General features: G+C 33.9%; 1 protein-coding gene across 1 annotated transcript in view; it reads right to left on the bottom strand.

Moving 5' to 3' along the window:
• Positions 1-19405, bottom strand: part of LOC134283669 (uncharacterized) — a 50260-nt gene extending 30855 nt beyond the window's left edge. Inside the window, exons 1-11 of the mRNA XM_062766166.1 lie at positions 19015-19405; positions 13795-14089; positions 13416-13547; positions 12836-13183; positions 10825-10934; positions 10649-10716; positions 9127-9326; positions 7043-7152; positions 6803-6867; positions 6538-6722; positions 4473-6447 (exon numbers count right to left, since the gene is read on the bottom strand). Of these exons, the coding sequence (XP_062622150.1) occupies positions 4473-6447; positions 6538-6722; positions 6803-6867; positions 7043-7152; positions 9127-9326; positions 10649-10716; positions 10825-10934; positions 12836-13183; positions 13416-13547; positions 13795-14089; positions 19015-19227 (3701 nt within the window). The 5' untranslated portion in view covers positions 19228-19405. The remainder of the gene's footprint in view (positions 1-4472; positions 6448-6537; positions 6723-6802; positions 6868-7042; positions 7153-9126; positions 9327-10648; positions 10717-10824; positions 10935-12835; positions 13184-13415; positions 13548-13794; positions 14090-19014) is intronic.
• Positions 19406-19998: the final 593 nt, after the last annotated feature.

Below are 19998 nucleotides of genomic sequence, written 5' to 3'. Positions count from 1 at the left end.
TGAGGGGTATCTATTTGAAAGTATTTCTAAGAAATTAAAATTTTTAGTAACCATGGCAACACCATTCAATAAAATCAAATACCGATGCATTAAATTATGTATTTTATTGAAGTCTATTTGTGTGCAAAGTTATACTGAAAACAGACAAAAAGCTCAAAGAGGATGAGCGTTTATAAGAAATTTTCTAAGAAATTTCTATTTTTAGTAACCATTGCAGTAAAAAAAAACTATGCACCAAGATATGTTTCTTAGTGAAGTTTACTTGTGTGCCAAATTATATTACAACCAAAAAAAACTGTATTTGGAGTAGTGTTTGAAAGGAATTTCACAGAAATTTCCAATTTTTAGTAACACGGTAACACCATTCATCGAAATCAAATACAAATGCATTAAACTACTAGTATGTATCTAAGATTAGTTAAGTTGTTAGCTAAGTTGTATTGAAATCAGACCAAAACTGTAGGAGGAGTAGCATTTTACAGGAATTTCAGAGAAATTTCTATTTTTAGTAGTCATGGCAACACTATTCATCATGTTCATTGAAATTAAAAACCGATGCATTAAACAATGTATCCTAGTGCAGTCTACTTACATGTCAAGTTATATTAAAATCAAATCAAAACTGTAGGGGTAGCGTTTTAAAGGAATTTCCCAGAAACTTCTACTTTTATTAACCATGGCAACACCGTTTATCGAAATCAAACATAGGTAATAAAAATTACGAAGCTCACCTCGACGAATGGTATCAGTATTAGTGATGCAAATCTCACATAATATTTATTTTTATTTAGTGTTCATCCTTATATCAATATCTATAAAGTTTGGTTTAAATACTCGTAGGACTTTTAGTTTCTTTCGAATGAATCTGCTTCAAAATCCTCAACCTGATCACCAGTCAAGAAAATGTCTCTTTCTGTTCCAGCATCCGACGCAAGTCTGATAGCATTCATCCCTGAATAAACCTTCTATGCAAATATGATTAATATACGGCTAAAAGAATGACTGCACTTAAGCTATGAGAGTTGGGACCCGATGTTTTGCGCAAAATAAAATTCCACAATTCATTAAATCTATGTTTAATAGGTATTAAACAATGTCTTAAGAGCAGGTTTTGGTGTATTATATTACATGAAAGTATTAAATAATGCCGAGCGACACTATCTTTTGAGACGGGGGTCTTACAGTTTTGTATCATTTCTATTGTTATTCATATGCATACCAGTTTTCAACGACTTTGTTTACATCGAGCCGCACCTTGACCATTTTTAGCCGGGCTCATTTCTCGTAGAGAAATGCCCGGCTATTGCGACGGTGAGCAACAGAAAATGCTGCTTCTTCACCGCCAAATTAAATTTACGAGTTAGAATATAGTACGTCTGCGCAATCACCTTTGAGGCAATACAAACACTGAATTAAACTTTCATAGTTATCTAAAATTGTCAAAAAATAATTATAATAAAATACTTTATATCGTTTTCGATGATTAATCATTTGGTTAAAATATGCGAAAAGTTTTCATCAGGTATCCCTGTCTGCGTCATATTCTATAAATAAAGGGTGTACTAATACAAATGCGGGGAACACCATTAATGACTTGATGTACGCTTTGATGCAAAACTCCCCGCTGAAGACCCATCTGTGCATAATTGTTTGACCTTAAATAATCTTGCTGCATCAGTGTTCATTTACTTTTGTTGGTATGTAAAACCCCGAAATGATACATGTGACACGTATTTTACGCTGTTAAATTATAGCTACATTTTAATTAATTTTAAAGCTTTTTAATGCTATATATGACATATATAGATATATATAATCATCTTTTCAATGTCTGAATCAGCTTGTTTTTAAACTGTCATTGCGGTCTTTGTTCATTACCCTGTAAATGAGCCCGGCTTTCAGTACTTCTGAGTACTTTGATTCTTATATGCACAGAATGTGTATTTTACTTTAAACCTAAACATATCCAAAGGACAATGTTGGTCAAGTTGCGGCTCATATCTAATTTTTAAAAAAATGTACCCAAACTTCGCTCGAGATAGCTACTAAATTAGCAAGTCACCGAGTGTCAGCCCATGTGACCCGTTTGATATTATAATCACTTTTCTCACGTGACATTCAAGTGTTCGATACGCTTTCATTGTGTCAGTCGTTGGAAAATTCTTTTTATATCTACATGTACTTCCATTTTCAAAACATTGAAGATCATTGCGTACAATTCATTGGCGTTTTAAAGTTTACGTTGACTTCTTTCACTATAGTGTTTTTGTTCGGAGCATTTAAAAGAAAAGGGGTATTATTTTGCCGATTGTACATATAGCAGTGGCGGATCCAGAAATTTTGAAAACGGGAGCCCGACCAGTTTTAGGTCAGGGTAGGAGCCCACAGTCACACCAAAAAAAAAACTAAACTTTTTATTTTATTTTTCCGTTACTAATTAATTTAGTGCACAATTATTATTCAAGATGATTAAGATAAAGTGAAAATGTCATTTTTTTTTAAATGCATGTTGTAGGTTCGAACACATAATTTATAATTATTTTAAGATTTAGTTTATTCGCTGCTTGACAGCAAATACTACATGAGCAGTGAGATTTTAAGTATTACAATTTTAAAAGAACGTTAGATAGAGAAAATTATGCAGTGCTTGATAATGTAGAAGCCGAAATTCATTTTCTTTAATGCATTGTCCTTTGTACTCTGAATAAAGATCAAAACTCTTTTGAAAATTATCTCTGCCAGTAATCAAATGGCATCTCATTTATGGATTTATTGTGTGTACTTATTTCAGATTATCCTATAGACAGGTTGCAAATTATTTTTCATTTACGCTAAGACAGTCCATTATGTTCAGAAAATAAAAATGTATTTCAGTGTCATTTTCATCTACCAATAATTCTTAAAAAAGACACTACAAACCTAAGCGTACAAAATGCAGGCATATATTTATCACAATTTTGTTTATTTTTATGAACTTTTTGTTTTTCTCTTAATGTTCTGCTCTTTGCTTACTTTACTTACTTACGCGGATACAAATTAATGAAATTATATGCATGGTTATAAATCATTTATTTTTTGTACACAATGAACACAAAACCCTCCTCTCCGCCTTTTTCATATATAATGTAAATCAAATACGGAAAACCATGTGCTTATGATCCATTTCCATGCGATTTAAATGTCTCCGCCCCTTTGCTGCCACCTTAAAATCGAAAGCGGTCCAGTTCAATTTTCCGGAATTTATGGCTTAAACATGTTCTTTTCAATAGCGTTGTATGTAATTATAGAAATATGCATGACGAAAAATTCTAGAAATAAATATCAAAGACATATTTTTGCACATTAATCACAGATTAATTTAGCGATATATTGTAATGTTAAGCTTAAAATGGGTAACCGAAAAGGTTCCAAATAACGTCCTTAAGTGCAGTCATTCTTTACTGTAAACCAACTTTTATTCGCGTGCAAGAAATATCCACGAGTTTCGCGACCTGCTTTTACTGGCGAATATTATTCGAAGCGAACCAGTTATTTTGCTTTGTAATTATAAAGAATGTACTCAGTCGCAAAAATTAATCGTAGTGGATTGATTTCAAACTGACGAATCGCGAATACGGGGCAGATCCAGCATCTGAAGCAGATTTGTTTCATCCCAAGATGCATCATCCATGCAAGTTTGATCCAGGTAGGACTTGGGGAACTGACGTGTTCCAAAAACTTGGTCACTCTTGTGGATAAATTGTTTCAGATCCAGCATCCGAAGCTGGTGTGGTAGTGTCCATCCCTACATGCACCATCTAGCAAGTTTGATCCATGTAGGGCTTATGCTTACTTGGGAATGGACCTGCTCCAAGAAACTTAAACCTGATCACTAATCTCGAAAATGTAGGTCAGATCCAGATTCTGAAGCAAATCTGGTAGTGTCCATTCCAAGATGCATCATCCATGCAAGTCTGGTACAAGTAGGGCTTATAGTCTTTTGGGAATGTACATGCTACAAAACAGAAACCTGGTCACTCATATGGAAAATATAGGCCAGATCCAGCACCCCAAGAAAGTCAGTAAGTGTCCATCCCTAGATGCATCATCCATGCAAATTTGGTCCAGGCAGGGCTTATAGTAACTTGGGAATGGATTTGCTCCTAAAACTTTAACCGGTAGGCCGACGATTACGACAAAGCCGGGGGTATAGTATAAGCTCATCTCGCCAAGGTGAGCTAAAAACCGATGCAATAAATTATGCATTTTAGCATAGTCTACTTTGTGTGCCAAGTGATATTGAAATTGGACCAAAAATACCAGGAGTGGCATTTTGAAAAATTACAGACAGGCGAACAGACGGCGGACACCTTACCATCGCATAAGCTTTTTCTGGTCTCTGACCAGTAGAGCTAAAAACAAAAATATCAAAAATTTTCGTTCGAAAGTTTAGATAATCATTTTTGCTATTTACCCATGTTTTATCAACATACTTGCAAAACATATCAACATCAACTTCGGTAGTAATAGTACTGTAGTAAGGAAGAACGCACACCCATCCATTAGCCACGATTGATGTTTTATCCTGACACACATCCGGTGTAGCAGCTGTTGTCATGGAAGTTGTATATTGTGTAGAGGTTGGTAGAGGAGTAGTTGAATATTGTGTAGAGGTTGGTAGAGGGGTAGCTGTATATTGTGTAGAGGTTGGTAGAGGGGAAGTTGTATATTGTGTAGAGGTTGGTAGAGAGGAAGTTGTATATTGTTTGGAGGTTGGTAGAGGGGTAGGTGTGTATTGTGTTGGTAGAGAGGTAGTTGCTACTAATAAAGTAGGGGTTATTTTTTCAGTTGGTCTTGGTTGAGTAAAGTTTGCTTCAATGGTAGAAATGATTGACTGCAAAATTGCTGAAGTTCCAACAGTAATTACGTCTAGTTGAGTACTTGATGGTGTTATAAACGAAGCTGTTGGCTGAATAATGGTTGTTTCAATTTGTGAAGAGATGGGTGATTTAGCGGTAATTGTTTCTGGTTGAGTAATGGATACTGTTTCATTAGCTTTAAATACTGACTGACTAGTAGTTGTTACTGGCAGAGAAATTATAGCTGTTTCGTTGATAGTTCTTTCTAGCGTAAAACTGATGTATGTGTAAGCAGTCGTTATTGATGATTGGATAGTTTGGATTCCTTCAGTTGTAGATTTTGGATAAATACCAGTTGTTGCGTCAAAGATTGACATTAGTTGGGTAAAAGCTGATGCTTTACTGGTTGTGAGCGCTTGTTGAGTTGTGAATAGTCTTCCAGTTGAAGTTGTTGCAAGGTGAGAAGTGATTTCGATTACTTCAAAAGAAGTTTTTGGTTCAGAAAATGTTGACGGTTCTGATTCAGTGGAAGTTGTTGCTGATTTAAAGGAGATTATTGCCTCTCTAGTAGTTGCAGGTTGAATAGTGGGTGTGATTGAAAGATGGGTTGTAGTTGTGATTGTTACATTCAAAGTTGTTGGATAAGAAGTACTTTCTGCTGGTTGAGTAATCATTATGATTGATTCAATTAAAGTTGCTGCTGGTTTTGAACTTTTTATAGCTTCCATGGTAGTTGTTGCTGGTTGAATAGTAGTTTTGGTTGCTTCAGTCATACTTTCTTGTTTAAAGGAGGTTGTTGCTGATTGACTGCTAATTGTGTTTACTTCACTGAATGTCGTTGGTTTTAATGAAGTTGTTGCTTGTTGAAGAGTTGTTGCAATTGATTTACTGTAAATTATTGTTGGTGTCGAAGTAATTGATGCTGGTTGGGTACTAGAAATGATTGCTTCAGAAAAAGAAGTCTTTGGTTGGAAAGAAGTTGTTCCTGGTTGAATAGTTGCTTCGGTTGGTTCAATCACAGTTGTTGCTGATTTAGAACTAGCTGTTGCTTCCAAAGTAGATGCTGATGATTGTGTAGTGACTGTGCTTGCTAGCTGAGTAGTAGTTGTGATCAATTTTGTAGAAATGTTTGGTTTAAAAGAACTTGTTACTGAAACAGTGGTGGTTGTTATTACCACAGAGGAAGTTTCTAGTTTGAGAGATGTTGTTGCTGGTTGAAAAGTTGTGATTGATTCAGTCAAAACAGACGGTTTTGAGGAGCTTGAAACCGGTACAGTAGTAGCCGTGATTAGATCTGTGGAAGTTTCTAGTTTAAAAGAAGATATTTCTAGTTGAAAAGTTGTTTTGATTGATTCTGTCGAAATTGTTGGTTTTGAGGTACTTTTTACTGGCACAGTAGTAGTTTCTGCATTAAAGGACGTTGTTTGTTGAGTAGTCATTGTTGCACTTGCTTCGATAGTAGTTGTTGGTTCAAAGGTAGTTGCTACCTCTTTTGTTCCTGTTGACTGTGTAGAAGAAGTACTAGCTGTTGCAAAGTCGGTAGTGGTTGCTAGATTTGTTGCTGCTACAGTGGGAGTAATTGATGTGACTGATGATGATGTTGCATTGGCTGGAAAATATCAATAGGAACAACAGTATGCTTGCTAAAAAAAAAGGGAAAACAAAATATATATTGATTCAACTGAATAACTTTATATACCCAAAGTTTGGTTGTCCACAGTCAGCGTTATAAGTTTCTGAAGAAGACCAGACACCGCTTGTTGCAATTGGCGGTTTGCCTCGTTTTGGATTGCTTGAATAATTGTTGATACATCGATTTGCGACTGATTTTGTGTGGAATTAATTGTCATCACAATTCTGAATACAACCTCTATGCTACCCGGCCTAAGAAAAATTTTAAAAAATATCTAAATGTTTCAATTTTCACTAACAAATTTTGATTTTTTAAAAAAATTCATTTATACCTGAATCCCAAAATCTCTACATCGAGAAAGTCGTTTTCTGTCAACTTTAGTAAGGTGGCTTGTAACTGAAATTAAATTCGATGAGTGAAATCCGTGAGACATGTACACATTTTTGTCATATGACTAGTCCATTTAATAACTGGAATATGTATATGTACATGTAGTTTTGAATATAGTAAATAAGTTGTTGCTTGTTAATTTCTCTCGTAAACATTTATAGAATGAAGATGAAGATTTTACCTCTGCCTTAAGCTGAGCTGTCAGCTTCCGAGATATTGGCGATGTTGGGTCATTTAGGGAATCATTCCAAGCCTCATTCAGAAAAAGGTCTCCCATTAATACGACTGGGGCTATTGTTAAACAGAATTCCATCCATACATGTTCATTCAAATAAAACAATAATCTGTCTTAAAGCGAAGTAGTTATTAGTCTTTTACAATGATTACTAGTTCTATGCAAAGCACACGCACGGAAACCGCTAAAAGATATCAAAACATACAAATAATGAAAATTTAAAAACTCAGCTCTGGTGATATTGTATATTGAAAATGAAATTACATACATGTACTTCTATTTAAGCTATTTTTGATCATGTTAAAAAGAATTTCAGCGTAACGTATCGAAGAACTGTATGATTTAAGGTCAGACGATACGTTCCCCAAATATCTCTTTTGTATATCTTCATAATTTTTGAAAATTATACAAAATTTTAATTACTTTCTGATATCTAAACCTGTTTCTAATTGTTTTCTAAATTTGAAACACAAAAAATGTGATTTTGGCAAACTTTATTTTTTTCTCTAAAGGATTATATAAGAAATGCCATCATCTGGTATCTCGCACATATGCCCGGTAAGGTACTTCAATATTTTGTGAGTAAACATGTTAAAGTTGTATTTATTCGATGACAAAGTCTTGGAAAAAATTATATATTACTGAGGAACGTCTCGTCTGTCCTTAAGAGATTCTTCTTTTGGCAGTCCCGTATTAAATCTAACAGTCTGGCGAGAGGTATATCATTTCCCTACGGCTGATATACATCTCAATTAATCTGTAGATACTCAGTAATTTTTTAATGTATCAGTTTATAAACGAAAATTTTATAATAATTTGATAGATTGTAAACTAATAGACGAACCTTTTTGGATCGTATAACATTTCAATTCATTCAAGTATTTCATCGTAAGATACACATATTAAACGCCTCTGGATGATAATGTTTCATGCCAGTAAATTAAGATTTATAAACAGATAACTATGTACCATTTCCAGAGTTACTGAGTATATGATGTCTTGTTAAATAAAAATCCGATACTGCACAACAATCTTTGAACTTTTGTTGTTAAAAAGCAGTCACGAGTATAAATCAAGGATTTAGTCCACTATCAGGTTTTCTCTTCACGACTTGGATATTTCTAAGTTATGAAATTGATGAAGCTTGCAAAAAATTGATTTTTGAAGGATTTTTCATGTTTCAGTGGCATTTTTTTTTCCAAAACGTTTTTATAAGAAATCACTATTCTGATATATTTTCGACCAATCGTTTGAAAAAATGTGCCAGATTCGGTTTTTAAACTTTGTTTAAATTTTCTTGTTTTTACAGGCACGTAATATCTATTTTGAAAGCGGGGTTCCAGCCAGAGAAAAAAAATCAACTAAACTGGAAAAAAATACTTTGGCAAGCATGAAAAAAAAAAAGAACAAACAAACAAATAAGCAAGCAAGCAAAATCTTCCAATCTCAAAAATCCATGGGGGACTTGGTGTAGATTCTAACTTCTAAAACAATCCAGATTTCCCCCCACACATTAGGTACCACATTACCCTGACCTGACTATACCGGGGGCCCCAGAACAAGCTACAATCCAGAATTTCATAAACAGAAAAAGGAGACAGGGCCTTCCGATACTACGTGCCTGTTGTAACAAATGTCGAAATAATTTGTTTCCATTGCACCATCTTAATAAGAGTGTTTTGATTGATTATACTCTGTAACATTTTTGTCTAAACAGTAACTAATAATACATATATTTATAACATTTACGAAATGAAAAACAAAATATGCGTAATTACAACACGTTTAATTTCATATGGAAACAAATATCCGACTTGAATAAACTTTTTGAATACTTTAATCTTTGGTGTTTAGAAAACCGAATTCAACACTAAATACAAAAAAAAATTACTATGGTTTTGAAAAAAATGTTACTAGAGTTTAAATCAAAACACTCAAAACAAAATTTCACTAGTTTATTATCACAGTAATGTCTTTGCATTGAAAAGTGTCTTTTAATGTAAAAATGTCTCTTTTTACACGACGTTTACCATTAGCTAGTTTGACCGATATGCTTCCTGCCATAACTGTACTGAGGTAGCCATTGGTTCGTGTCGTCTGCTGCCTCCTTGCCTCGTCCTCTATCGTCTGCCTGACGTCAGTGACGTTCACACTTGACGTATCCACCTGTCCGTCAAGCATTACAGTGACGCGGAACACGATCTTGAAGAACACTCTGACACTACCAGAACTGTCAAAAGAGATTATTGAAAGCCTTGTTTAAATTGAGAGAGATGAATCGACAACAGTGATTTCTGAGATTAATTTTTTTTTAGATATTAAATTTTGAATTTTATAATCATTTTACTTCAATTTTATTCAAAACAAACATAAAATTTAAGGTCATACTTTACGAAATTTCTTGCATATGCATTTTAAATTGAAAATATTGAAACTTTGGTATTAATTTCATTAGTGTGTCAATCTGTCAGTCTGTCCGTTTGTAACAAAAACATTATATATAGTGTAGGTTACATATCGCGTATCTGAGCTAAAAAAAAAAAAAAAAAAAAAAAACGAGATTATGAAAATTTACATGATTTTCGCTTTTTACGTTCAAATTAAATCTTTTACCGATTTTTAACTTGTATATCCCCCACGTTTCTATAGTAAAATTACTTTAAACTGTGTCTGATATTTAAATTCTGAGTCGGTAAATAAATCGGTTAAATTATTTTAATCTCGGATATCTATGAAACGTGATTGAATTAAATTGTGTAATTTACAGGAAAGACCTATCTTTATATTAAGTGAAAAATTAAATATTAGAAAAATCTCTTCAATTATAGCCTGAACTTAATCAAAAACACATCATATATAACTTTAAGAAGGAATTTGGCGAGGTAAAAGATGTGTATAAAAAGAAACTGATGCAAGAAAGCTTGGGAGGTTCATATATATTTAAGGAATAACTGTCAGATCTTTTTAAATTAATATAGTCTAAACTTATCAAAAATACGTCATCTATATGACTTTAATCTTGTTCATACTGAGTAACTTTTGAATCACATGTATATTACTTGTGATAAGACCTTTCTAAATATAAATATGAGTATCTTCATACTAATCGAGTCAACTTTATGCCCTCAAACGTTCTGATTATTTGAAAATTTTAAAGATTTTCCTTCACATTTCAAAATCTATTGTAGCAAAATTCAATTTTATAGGATGCCACTATTAGAGTCATCTTTGATCCTTTTCTTAAATTGTTGAAACTAGTACTGTGAGTACTGGCAGTAATCTAAATTGATTTGCGAATCTGTGTATATTCTTATTTTTTGTTACACATTTAAAAGTTTCAACTATACTGTTTGCTCCAACCCTTAGTTTGCATTCATGATTTGTACATTTACACTATTTGATGAATCGTACTTTTTTCATTTCTTGCCAAAATGTTAGTGAGAAGACGTTTAGATGGCGCTAATTTTTTTTTTACTAATTTGTGGATATCTTCCTTTGAAATGAGAGAGAATTTTCATTTAAAGAAAGAGAATGCAAAGGTACATATCATACCTGAATTCCGTCACCTGGCTTTCGTTAAATAGAGACTTCAGCGGACTGGTCAGAAATGCAGTGTCCAACTAAAAAAAAAGATAAATTAATTACCATATCGTGACTATTGTAACTGAGTTTAACACGTCAAAAATAACTCTGTTTTGTTACTTACTAAGATATAAATGAATGCATACCTCATATTCAATGGCTCTTGAAAGGATCTTATACTGTGGTGTAGTATCGTCACTCAGTGCAGCTGTCCACGTTCTATTGAGAATCAGGGATCCGGAAAATACCATAGGAGCTAAAAATAACCCTCCGAATATTCAACTTACATGTAAAATACCACTGGAGCTGAAAAAATAACCCTCCCAATACTCAACATACATGTAAAATACCACAGGAGCTAAAAATAACCCTACGAATACTCAACGTACATGTAAAATACCATAGGAGCTAAAAAATAACCCTCCGAATACTCAACATACATGTAAAATACATGTACAAAGAGAGCTGAAAAATTAACCCTCCGAATACTCAACATACATGTAGAGTACGAGAAGAGCTGAAAAATTAACCCTCCGAATACTCAACATACATGTAAAATACGAGAAGAGCTGAAAAATTAACCCTCCGAATACTCAACATACATGTAAAATACGAGAATAGCTGAAAAAATAACCCTCCGAATATTCAACATACATGTGAAACACCACAAGAGCTGAAAAATTAACCCTCCGAATATTCAACATACACGTAAAATACGAGAAGGGCTGAAAAATTAACCCTCCGAATATTCAACATACATGTAAAATTCGAGAAGAGCTGAAAAAATAACCCTTCGAATATTCAAGATATATGTAAAATACGAGAAGAGCTGAAAAAATAACCCTCCCAATACTCAACATACATGTAAAGTACGAGAATAGCTGAAAAAATAACCCTCCGAATATTCAACATACATATAAACTACCACAGGAACTGAAAAATTAACCCTCCGAATATTCAACACACATGTAAAATACCAGAGGAGCTGAAAAATTAACCCTCCGAGTATTCAACATACATGTAAAATACCACAGGAGCTGAAAAATTAACCCTCCGAATATTCAACATACATGTAAAATACCACAGGAGCTGAAAAAAATAACCCTCCGAATATTCTACATGCATGTACATGTAAAATACTATAGGAGCTAAAAACTTTACCCTTCGAATATTCAACATAAAATCAAACAAAAATTAAGAAAAAGTAACTTTATATTCTGAATATTGTTTTATTTATTATGAAAGTGCATTATATACTAGTATTCCAAATATACTCAGAAATGTATCAAACACTTTGCCCTTTGAGCTATGGTCTCTTTATTAGCCATTGAATGTAGAAGTTAATTAAAATAGGATGCAGCATTTGCCTAAGCCCTAGACACAAAAAAAAAACTAAAAGTACTGTGAGCATGAGCTCACTAAATATTACCTGCCTTCCTTATGATTATAGTGGCAAAGTCTATGATTTGCTCTGGGAGACCCAAAATAAGTGTCAGATCAAAAGATAGAGTAAGAGGTGAACAATGACATTATGTAATATTTAATATGTGAAGTATCATTAAATTTTATTCAGTGGTATAGGAGGAATGGCGAATAAGAGATGGATACCCTTCAATATTATAGAAAGAATGGTCGTCCACACATTTTGCTCAAGGGAACCCAAAGTATGTGTCCAATCAAACAGTAAAATAGAAGGTGCACAATGACATTGTGTAACAAAGATTCCGTAAAAGTCTCATTAAATTTCATTCAGCGGTAAAAGAGGAGTTGCGGATAAGAGACGGGTACCCCAAAGCGTACCAGACGGACGGACGGACATCCCGATCACCATAAATCCTCCCACTTTTCAAGCGGGGGTATAATGAATAAAAGCATAAATGTAGAGATACCTTAAATGACAGTGGACATGAACTATCAGTATGCTAAAATTACATGGTATTTCTTACAAGGATTGAGGGTTTATGATATAGAAAGAAGATGTTTTGGATTCCAAATATACTTGTTCAAATGCGAGATGCAACAACTGGACATCTAATCACCTCTCGAAAACTGCATTAGTATGAAGAGTTGAGACCATAACAATTCTTTACTGCTGTGATATATATATATATATTGGTGACAGTTGGTGTCAGCTTTGTTTTGAGTACTGAGACTCACCTGTAGATAGAGAACTAGTCTGAACTGTTGTGGTAGATATGGTCTTTGTCGTTGATGATGCTGACGATGTCTTCTGTGTCGTAGTTGAACTGGACAGGGATGATTCCACAGCCGGAGCCGCTACATTCGGATCTGTTGAAACCTTAGTATCTCGGACTACAGCCTGAAGTGTGGAAACACTGGTGGATGCGCCTTGTGTTGGCACTTGTTGTGCCCCGTTTATTGCTGTTGTGGTAATTTGTGATAGTGCTTCGTCTGCCCTTGCTATGGTAGACTGCACATCAGTAGTCGTCTGTGGAACAACGTCGTCACCTCGTTTAGGCAGCTGTTCATTTAACCTTGATTTGTCTAAAAAGAATTATCAATGTTTTATTTTATAATGTGGTAAATTGTCGGGTTATTGATAAAATTATTAAACCATGCACTTAAGTAGTGTATCTGATTAAATATAAGAACACATGTATACGGTGCACCAATTTTCTTTTTATTCCAAACACGTGCGGACTTGAAATTCATTAAGAAACATCATTCAAAGAATCCATTATCTATGTTCATTGCTTATTTAGAATGAGTAACTCACCAATGAAATAGAGAGACAGTGTCACGGCTACAGTGATGAGTGCGATGAGTGTGATGATTCCCATGATGACCCAGAATCGGCGTTGTCTGTAGTCATTACATTCAATGACTGATCTCAAACTGTCTGAGCTCTCTATCAAAATAACAAATAACCAAAGATTCTTTCAAATAATTTGAAAACTTTCACTAAACCCTCATTGGAAGTAGCCAGTAGTGTTGCTACTTATTAATATCCGGGGTAAGAGTTCGAATTTGAAGAAATGACAGATAATCTAAAATCTCATTGAACATGTTGAAAAGCTTCACATTGTACTCTATATAGATTCCATAGAGAAAAGATTCTAAGAAAACGTACAAGATGTAAACACCAATTAGAGTACCTGACAAATCGTTACCGAAGTCTAACCGTTCCCTCTTCGGTCCACCTGGTAGCTGCCCAGTGGTGACTGAAGGTATAGCAGATTTTGTATGGGACTTAGCGGGCATATCAAAATAAAAATATCTAGGTGTCATATTCTCTTCGTTTTCTCTGGGTGTTGGAGGTAGTGGTTTGTCAACTGGTTGGACAGGGTCACGTGACATTTTCATACTATTGTTGATGTTGTAGGCTTCTATTGGGTCATGATTGTATTTGTCTTCTGATTGCGTATGGTACCATGGATTAGTCTGCCATTTCTTGCAAATAATACATGCAGAACGTTACAGAAGCAGGGGCTTCGTCTCACTTGAATTTTACTAATGTGCGTTTACAATACGTGTACATATTTTCTGATATGCTTACAGAATGTCGCTTTATGTATTTTGCAGGCGTAGGCTAGGAAACAGAATTAACCTAGGACATGTAAAAGATAAAGGACAGGATAGCACTGCTGGTAAAGTGCGAATCGAGAAAATCTTGGTTTCTGACACCAGCTACTATTGGTTTACATCAATGAGGCAGTTTATATCAACTAAACGATCAGAAATGATATAATATTTGATTAAGACGTAATTATTAATGTTCAGTATGATTTTATGCAGTAGAATTGCTTGTTAGTTGAATACATGTAAGGAGCAATCCAGTATATGCTTCAGATTACACCCGTTCAATGTATTTCACTGGATCTATTCATATTTTCTTTTTACATGTTAAACACGATTTACACTGCGTTATTTGTGTTAAAAGTGATATGAATATGTATTGTATAAGTCATTTATGATTTCCCAAGCCTTTAATGTTTCACAAGATTAAAACTTTTGATGCAATATAAAGTTTTCTGATATACAGCGCGAGTATGGTTGCTGTATGTGCGACTTTCGGCACCTGTAATTGCTACGTTTGGCTTCTGTTCTGTTTCATAAGGCGCGACGTTTTACTGCTGTATCATTGTTTTCCTAGTAAAGCATCTAAAGACTTTATTTTCGAAATTAGATAGTGCAACGTCCTTGAATACGTCCCAGAAACATATACCCCCAGTCCTTTACTAGTTGTTTCATAAATAAAGCTTTTATCAAATATTTAATGCGTATTGCATATACCCCCCCCCCACATAAATTGTTCGATTATGTGATTAAAGTTAAAGGATAAAAAATTCAGAATTCACTCTGTTTAGTATACATTGGATATCATTCTTTAAAAATAATCCTTTTCACTAAAATATGTTATATGTCCATTAAAGCTCTATCCCATAGTTCAATTTTAATAATTCCACTTTCATCTTGTTAGTAATCTTCAATTGACTACCTATGTTTTAAGGGTTACTAACTTTTGATGTATATATATATAAGTATTTGAAGATATATATATATATAAGTATTTGAAGGAAATAGACGTTGAAACATGAAATTGCGTTATAACTTTTTTATTCACCTCCTGAATAATTTTTTAACCTTTGACTTGGAAATATGGCATGGACAGGCATTAAGTATATCCGATATTCAACTTGTATGGAATATTCTAATATTTCAACAAAATATTCTCATATTTGAATGACATAAATAGACCTATCTATTTATTAAACAAGCAGACCCGTGAATTTTAAAAAATGTATATGAAAGAAAAATGAGACTCGCAGGTGATTGACAAGCCAACAAAAATAAACAGCGCAGTCTCGGAAGAACAAATCTGCAGAACTATAGTGTTATGGTTTTATGTTTTAATCCTGGACTATCAAGACCAATAAAACCATAACGCTACATACAGTTCTGCGGCTAGGAAGAACAGTCTATTTCTTGGTGTGTGGGAGACCTTTCCTCAAATATCCCATTTTCCCCAACGGCTGGATTTGCCAGAGTTCAACCTTACGGTTAGCTGTAGAACTGAGCTCTCAAAAAAAAAATATATATATATATTGACAGACGGGCGAGCTGCAGTGCCACCAACTGGAATAAAAGTGTATGTTTATTGTGTATAAAAAATGCACTGTTTCTCGGTTTCAAACTGTCATATTCTCAAACTATTTCTAATTGGATGTTCCAAATACAAGTAAATTCCTTTACAATATCCATTTACTATTTCCTCAACTGTTGTAAATAGCCCTCCTTGACATGAAGTTGAGACCATCGAATTTCGCATTTTTACTTCCATTTTTAAAGAAAAATCATTTCAATTGCAACGCGATTCGTGAACAAGTCAACTACAAGAGTTGTTGCTAGAGGTCTTAGGATTATATTTTTTAGCTTTTGTGCAGTTGAGAAAAGAATCTGTAGGAATTAATTTAGCACCAAGCACAGCTTTTGTGCATAATAATTTTTTTAAAACAGATTTTTGTATGAGTGGCATTTTGGTCGTCTATCTCATTTTTTTTCAGACCGACGAGTTACAGGAAGGCAGCTACTTTACGATTACTAAAAAAACGGGGGTGCAAGCATATCTGCATAAAAAAATCATGAACATGAATTAAAAGAAAATCAAAAGACTATTTTCAGATTTTCAGAAAAAAGTACACCTCAACTTGCATACTACGGACCTGAGATGTTACTGGATGAATTTAGACTATATGCAACTCAACTCTAAAGATACTCACATCGTGTTTCGAATAAACATATACTGCAAGGAAAATATTTCCATTACGCATTCGTTTATTGCTTTAAAAAGCTTGTTCGCTTGATCACAACATTCGTATATGTATATCTGGTGCAGTTTTTGGATTATTTGGTGTCATCGTCTTACTCATTCACACCATATCACTCTATTTAAAAGTAACAAAATAATTTAACCAAAAACACAATATCCGTAAAAAAAAATTGATGGAACACTATGTATTGATTCAATCAATAGTCAAAAATTACTATAAACTATAAAAACAATTATTCTTTTCATGTAAATTTGAATAATTTCATATTATTCACGTTAAGTAACATAAACCAACAGTCTCAGAGACGTAAACCAGTTGTCGCATTTACACAAATCAAAAGTCGCCTGTGTCAAAATTTAACAGAAACCAGTTGTAGCACCTATAAAATGAATTTGCTAGTTATTGGCAAATCCCATGGAAATAATTCATTTAAAGCACATTGTTTGTGTCAATGGCACAGAAAAACGTTGGATTAAAGTTAAATTTATCAAGTTAACTGTCCAATTAGTCCTGTGGTACTTTATGTACTTTGCAAATGCGAGTACGTGAAAAAAACGATGTAAACAGTCATTTACAAGTAATATTTCGATATGAGCCCTTTTCGGGTATAAAAGCAATCCAATCTCTTAACTATTTAATGAATTTGCTTTCTAGAAAGTGATTTTTATTGTGTTTTATAAAAAAATATGTATTAAATTAGATAATTCACAGGTGCCAATAGTAGCTGGTGTCCGAAACCAAGATTTTCTCGATTCGCACTTTACCAGCAGTGGATAGGGTAAGAGCCTATTTGGTCCCGATTTGGGGTGTCTTTCAGAATGATCCAACAGTTTATCCATAAAAACCTGTTGTCACCCCTGCCACAAAATTAGTATTGGTTCTACTAATACTACTGTCAATTTTTGAATTTTCTCATTTTTATGCAAATGTTCATCGATTTTACGGCACATTCTGTTTGGAAAACATGGAGCACAAGCTTTCCTATACACTAGTATTAGATGTAGTTTATGTGTAAAAATCTCAGATAGACAAGCTTGTGCTCTATGTTTTCAGAAGAGAAAAGTATCTCAAGTATGATGGAATTCCACCAGAATTGAGGAAATTCTGGAAATGTCCTACTTCTGCACCCTCTAGTGGCTTCCATGTAAGCTTTGAATCTAAATTAGTGCTTGTTTTAAAGTAAGCATCATTTTAACTTTTTAACTACAAACTCTAACAATTGTACCAGCGTTCTGATTTTTACATCAAATAAGGACCAGATTCGGTCGTTACTCTATCTTGTTCTTTAAGGAACACCACCTTGAAGGAAAACTTATCGTATACTCTAATTCCTTCAGGAGTACTTGTATTTAAGTGATCAACTGCAGTATATTGTAGTTTCATGTAGTCACCAATGTCTGCAAGCACGTAACATCAGGAAGGGGCCGGGTGTTCTCTACACATACATGTTGTATTTTCTAATAATATTTGTTTACTACTGAAAATGTTCAAACAAGCACCAGGCACCCCATCTCCTTCCTGAACGTGAAAAACCTATTTCGTGGGAGGGGGTTCAAGAAGTTGGAACCTACGCCCCCTCCAAAGGAGATTTACAATAAGATTTACAAGACTGAATATTTTTCACACAAGTTGATCACCCCCCCCCCCCCGGAACACTGGTTTTTTGTGGGTATCTGTCGAATTTTTCCTTTACATGCTTAGACCTGAATATGTGTCAACAACAGTTACAAATATTTTAACTATACATAGCTTTTCAATAATTATATTATGAAGTAAATATCATAATGTAAGGAATTCAATTATAATTTTTGTTCTGTGAAATTTTACTTTCAGTGTTTTTAATTATTGTCATATCCACGGATGCTTGTAAAGGAATTGCATTTGGTGTGGTCAGAAAAAAATGTTAGACATACATGTATGTAGATATGAATTTAAAGTTTTAGAATTCAGAGGGTTTAAAACTAACTTTAATAATCTCTTTAATGTATCTAAACATTAAGATATTTCTATTTGCATGCACAGCTATTCATAATTAACAGGTATCTCATCACTTAACTGCACACAAATGCACTTGTTTTATATGTACTTTATTTAACACTTTATTGTTTAACTTTGCTTCCAAATTAACATTTTTTGCTCACCTGTTTAAAAAAATTCAGACCACTGCATGCAGTATAATATACATGTTAGCCGATTCATTTCGTCCCCAGATTTCGATTTCATTGTTTATTTCAATATGACCTTACTTTGAACTTACGAAATATAGAGGGAAGAAATAATAACAATTTTCCTTTGCAGAAACTCAACAAGGTAATGCTTGCATGCTTTATATTAATCACTGTTGACACAGAAGCTGTAGTCTGGCAGTTGTACGACATAAATTCTGAAAATATCCTCTATCCAATTTTTTAAAAGTGATTAGAAAAAAAAAAATTTCCCATATTGGTGCTCTTTTTGTTTGTTATCAAAGTTAATGGATTTTGCTGTAATACGAATCCAGAATTAAAATATTGCGTCGAAAATACTACCATTGGGTAAACAAACCTTAGCTCGTCTATCATTCACATGACTTTTGTGCACATGTTCCCTTATCGTCCGGACTTTGTAGTTCTGTTCCTCCAGCATCCCTGGACAACCTGCCACTTTACAGGCCCAGAATATTGTCCCATTGATTTCTTTGTGATACCGAAATTCATTGTTCTCATGCATCAAGCTGAAATGTTTGCGTTTCTTTTCATTTCTGTCAATTCGTAGCATGTTCGGTGGTATTTGACTGAAAGTTGAAGAATAATGGTCGGTTGGAGATGGAATAACAGATAATCCACACTCGTATTCTCTTTTAAATTGTAAGACATCTAATTTCCCATTATCAGTTGCAAAGTCAATGTCTCTGGGCAATGGCGCCTGTCTAACTATTCACTTGGGTTGTGCTCAGTGAACCGTGCCCGAGTGTTCGACAGGCAGACTTTATACCCGTGCAAAGCAATATATGGGAACACAATAGGGCAATAAATATTTTCATACTTCAGACATTAGTAGCCCCCCCCCCCCCATTTATATGATATTTCTAATTTAACGCTTATCTATTTCGTATTTCAAGGAATGTATTGGCCTTGCTCAATATCATCATTAGGAGATGGGTTCATTATTACAGTATACATATACGAGGGCTGTTCGGAAATTATTGAGACAATTACATTTATTCCATAACAGACAAAGATAATTTCATGAAAATTCTTCAACATTTTATAAAGAACGAGTAAAACATTTATGCAAAATTTCTAATTCCTATGATTATTAGATAAGTTTCGGTAAAATAATAAACATGCATATGTCTATCGACCCGCGCAGCAGCATCGCTACGTCGTTTAATGTTACGTTAGCCATAGATGGTTTCGCATGTGAAACGACCGGGAAGCGTTTAATACTCTTCCTTCTTTGTTATTTCATATAACATTACAAAAATCAAACAGTCTCTTTTCTAAAACTATTCTTTAAAAAGGTATGTTGTTGCCTCCTTTCATTTGT

Source organism: Saccostrea cucullata, unplaced genomic scaffold, assembly GCF_032062105.1.
Source record: "Saccostrea cucullata isolate Sc308-1 unplaced genomic scaffold, CSIRO_AGI_Scuc_v1 ctg146, whole genome shotgun sequence".
In the NCBI taxonomy this organism is placed as follows: domain Eukaryota; kingdom Metazoa; phylum Mollusca; class Bivalvia; order Ostreida; family Ostreidae; genus Saccostrea; species Saccostrea cuccullata.
The sequence above is the reverse complement of the archived record's forward strand: the minus strand, read 5'-3'. Positions and strand labels throughout refer to the sequence as shown.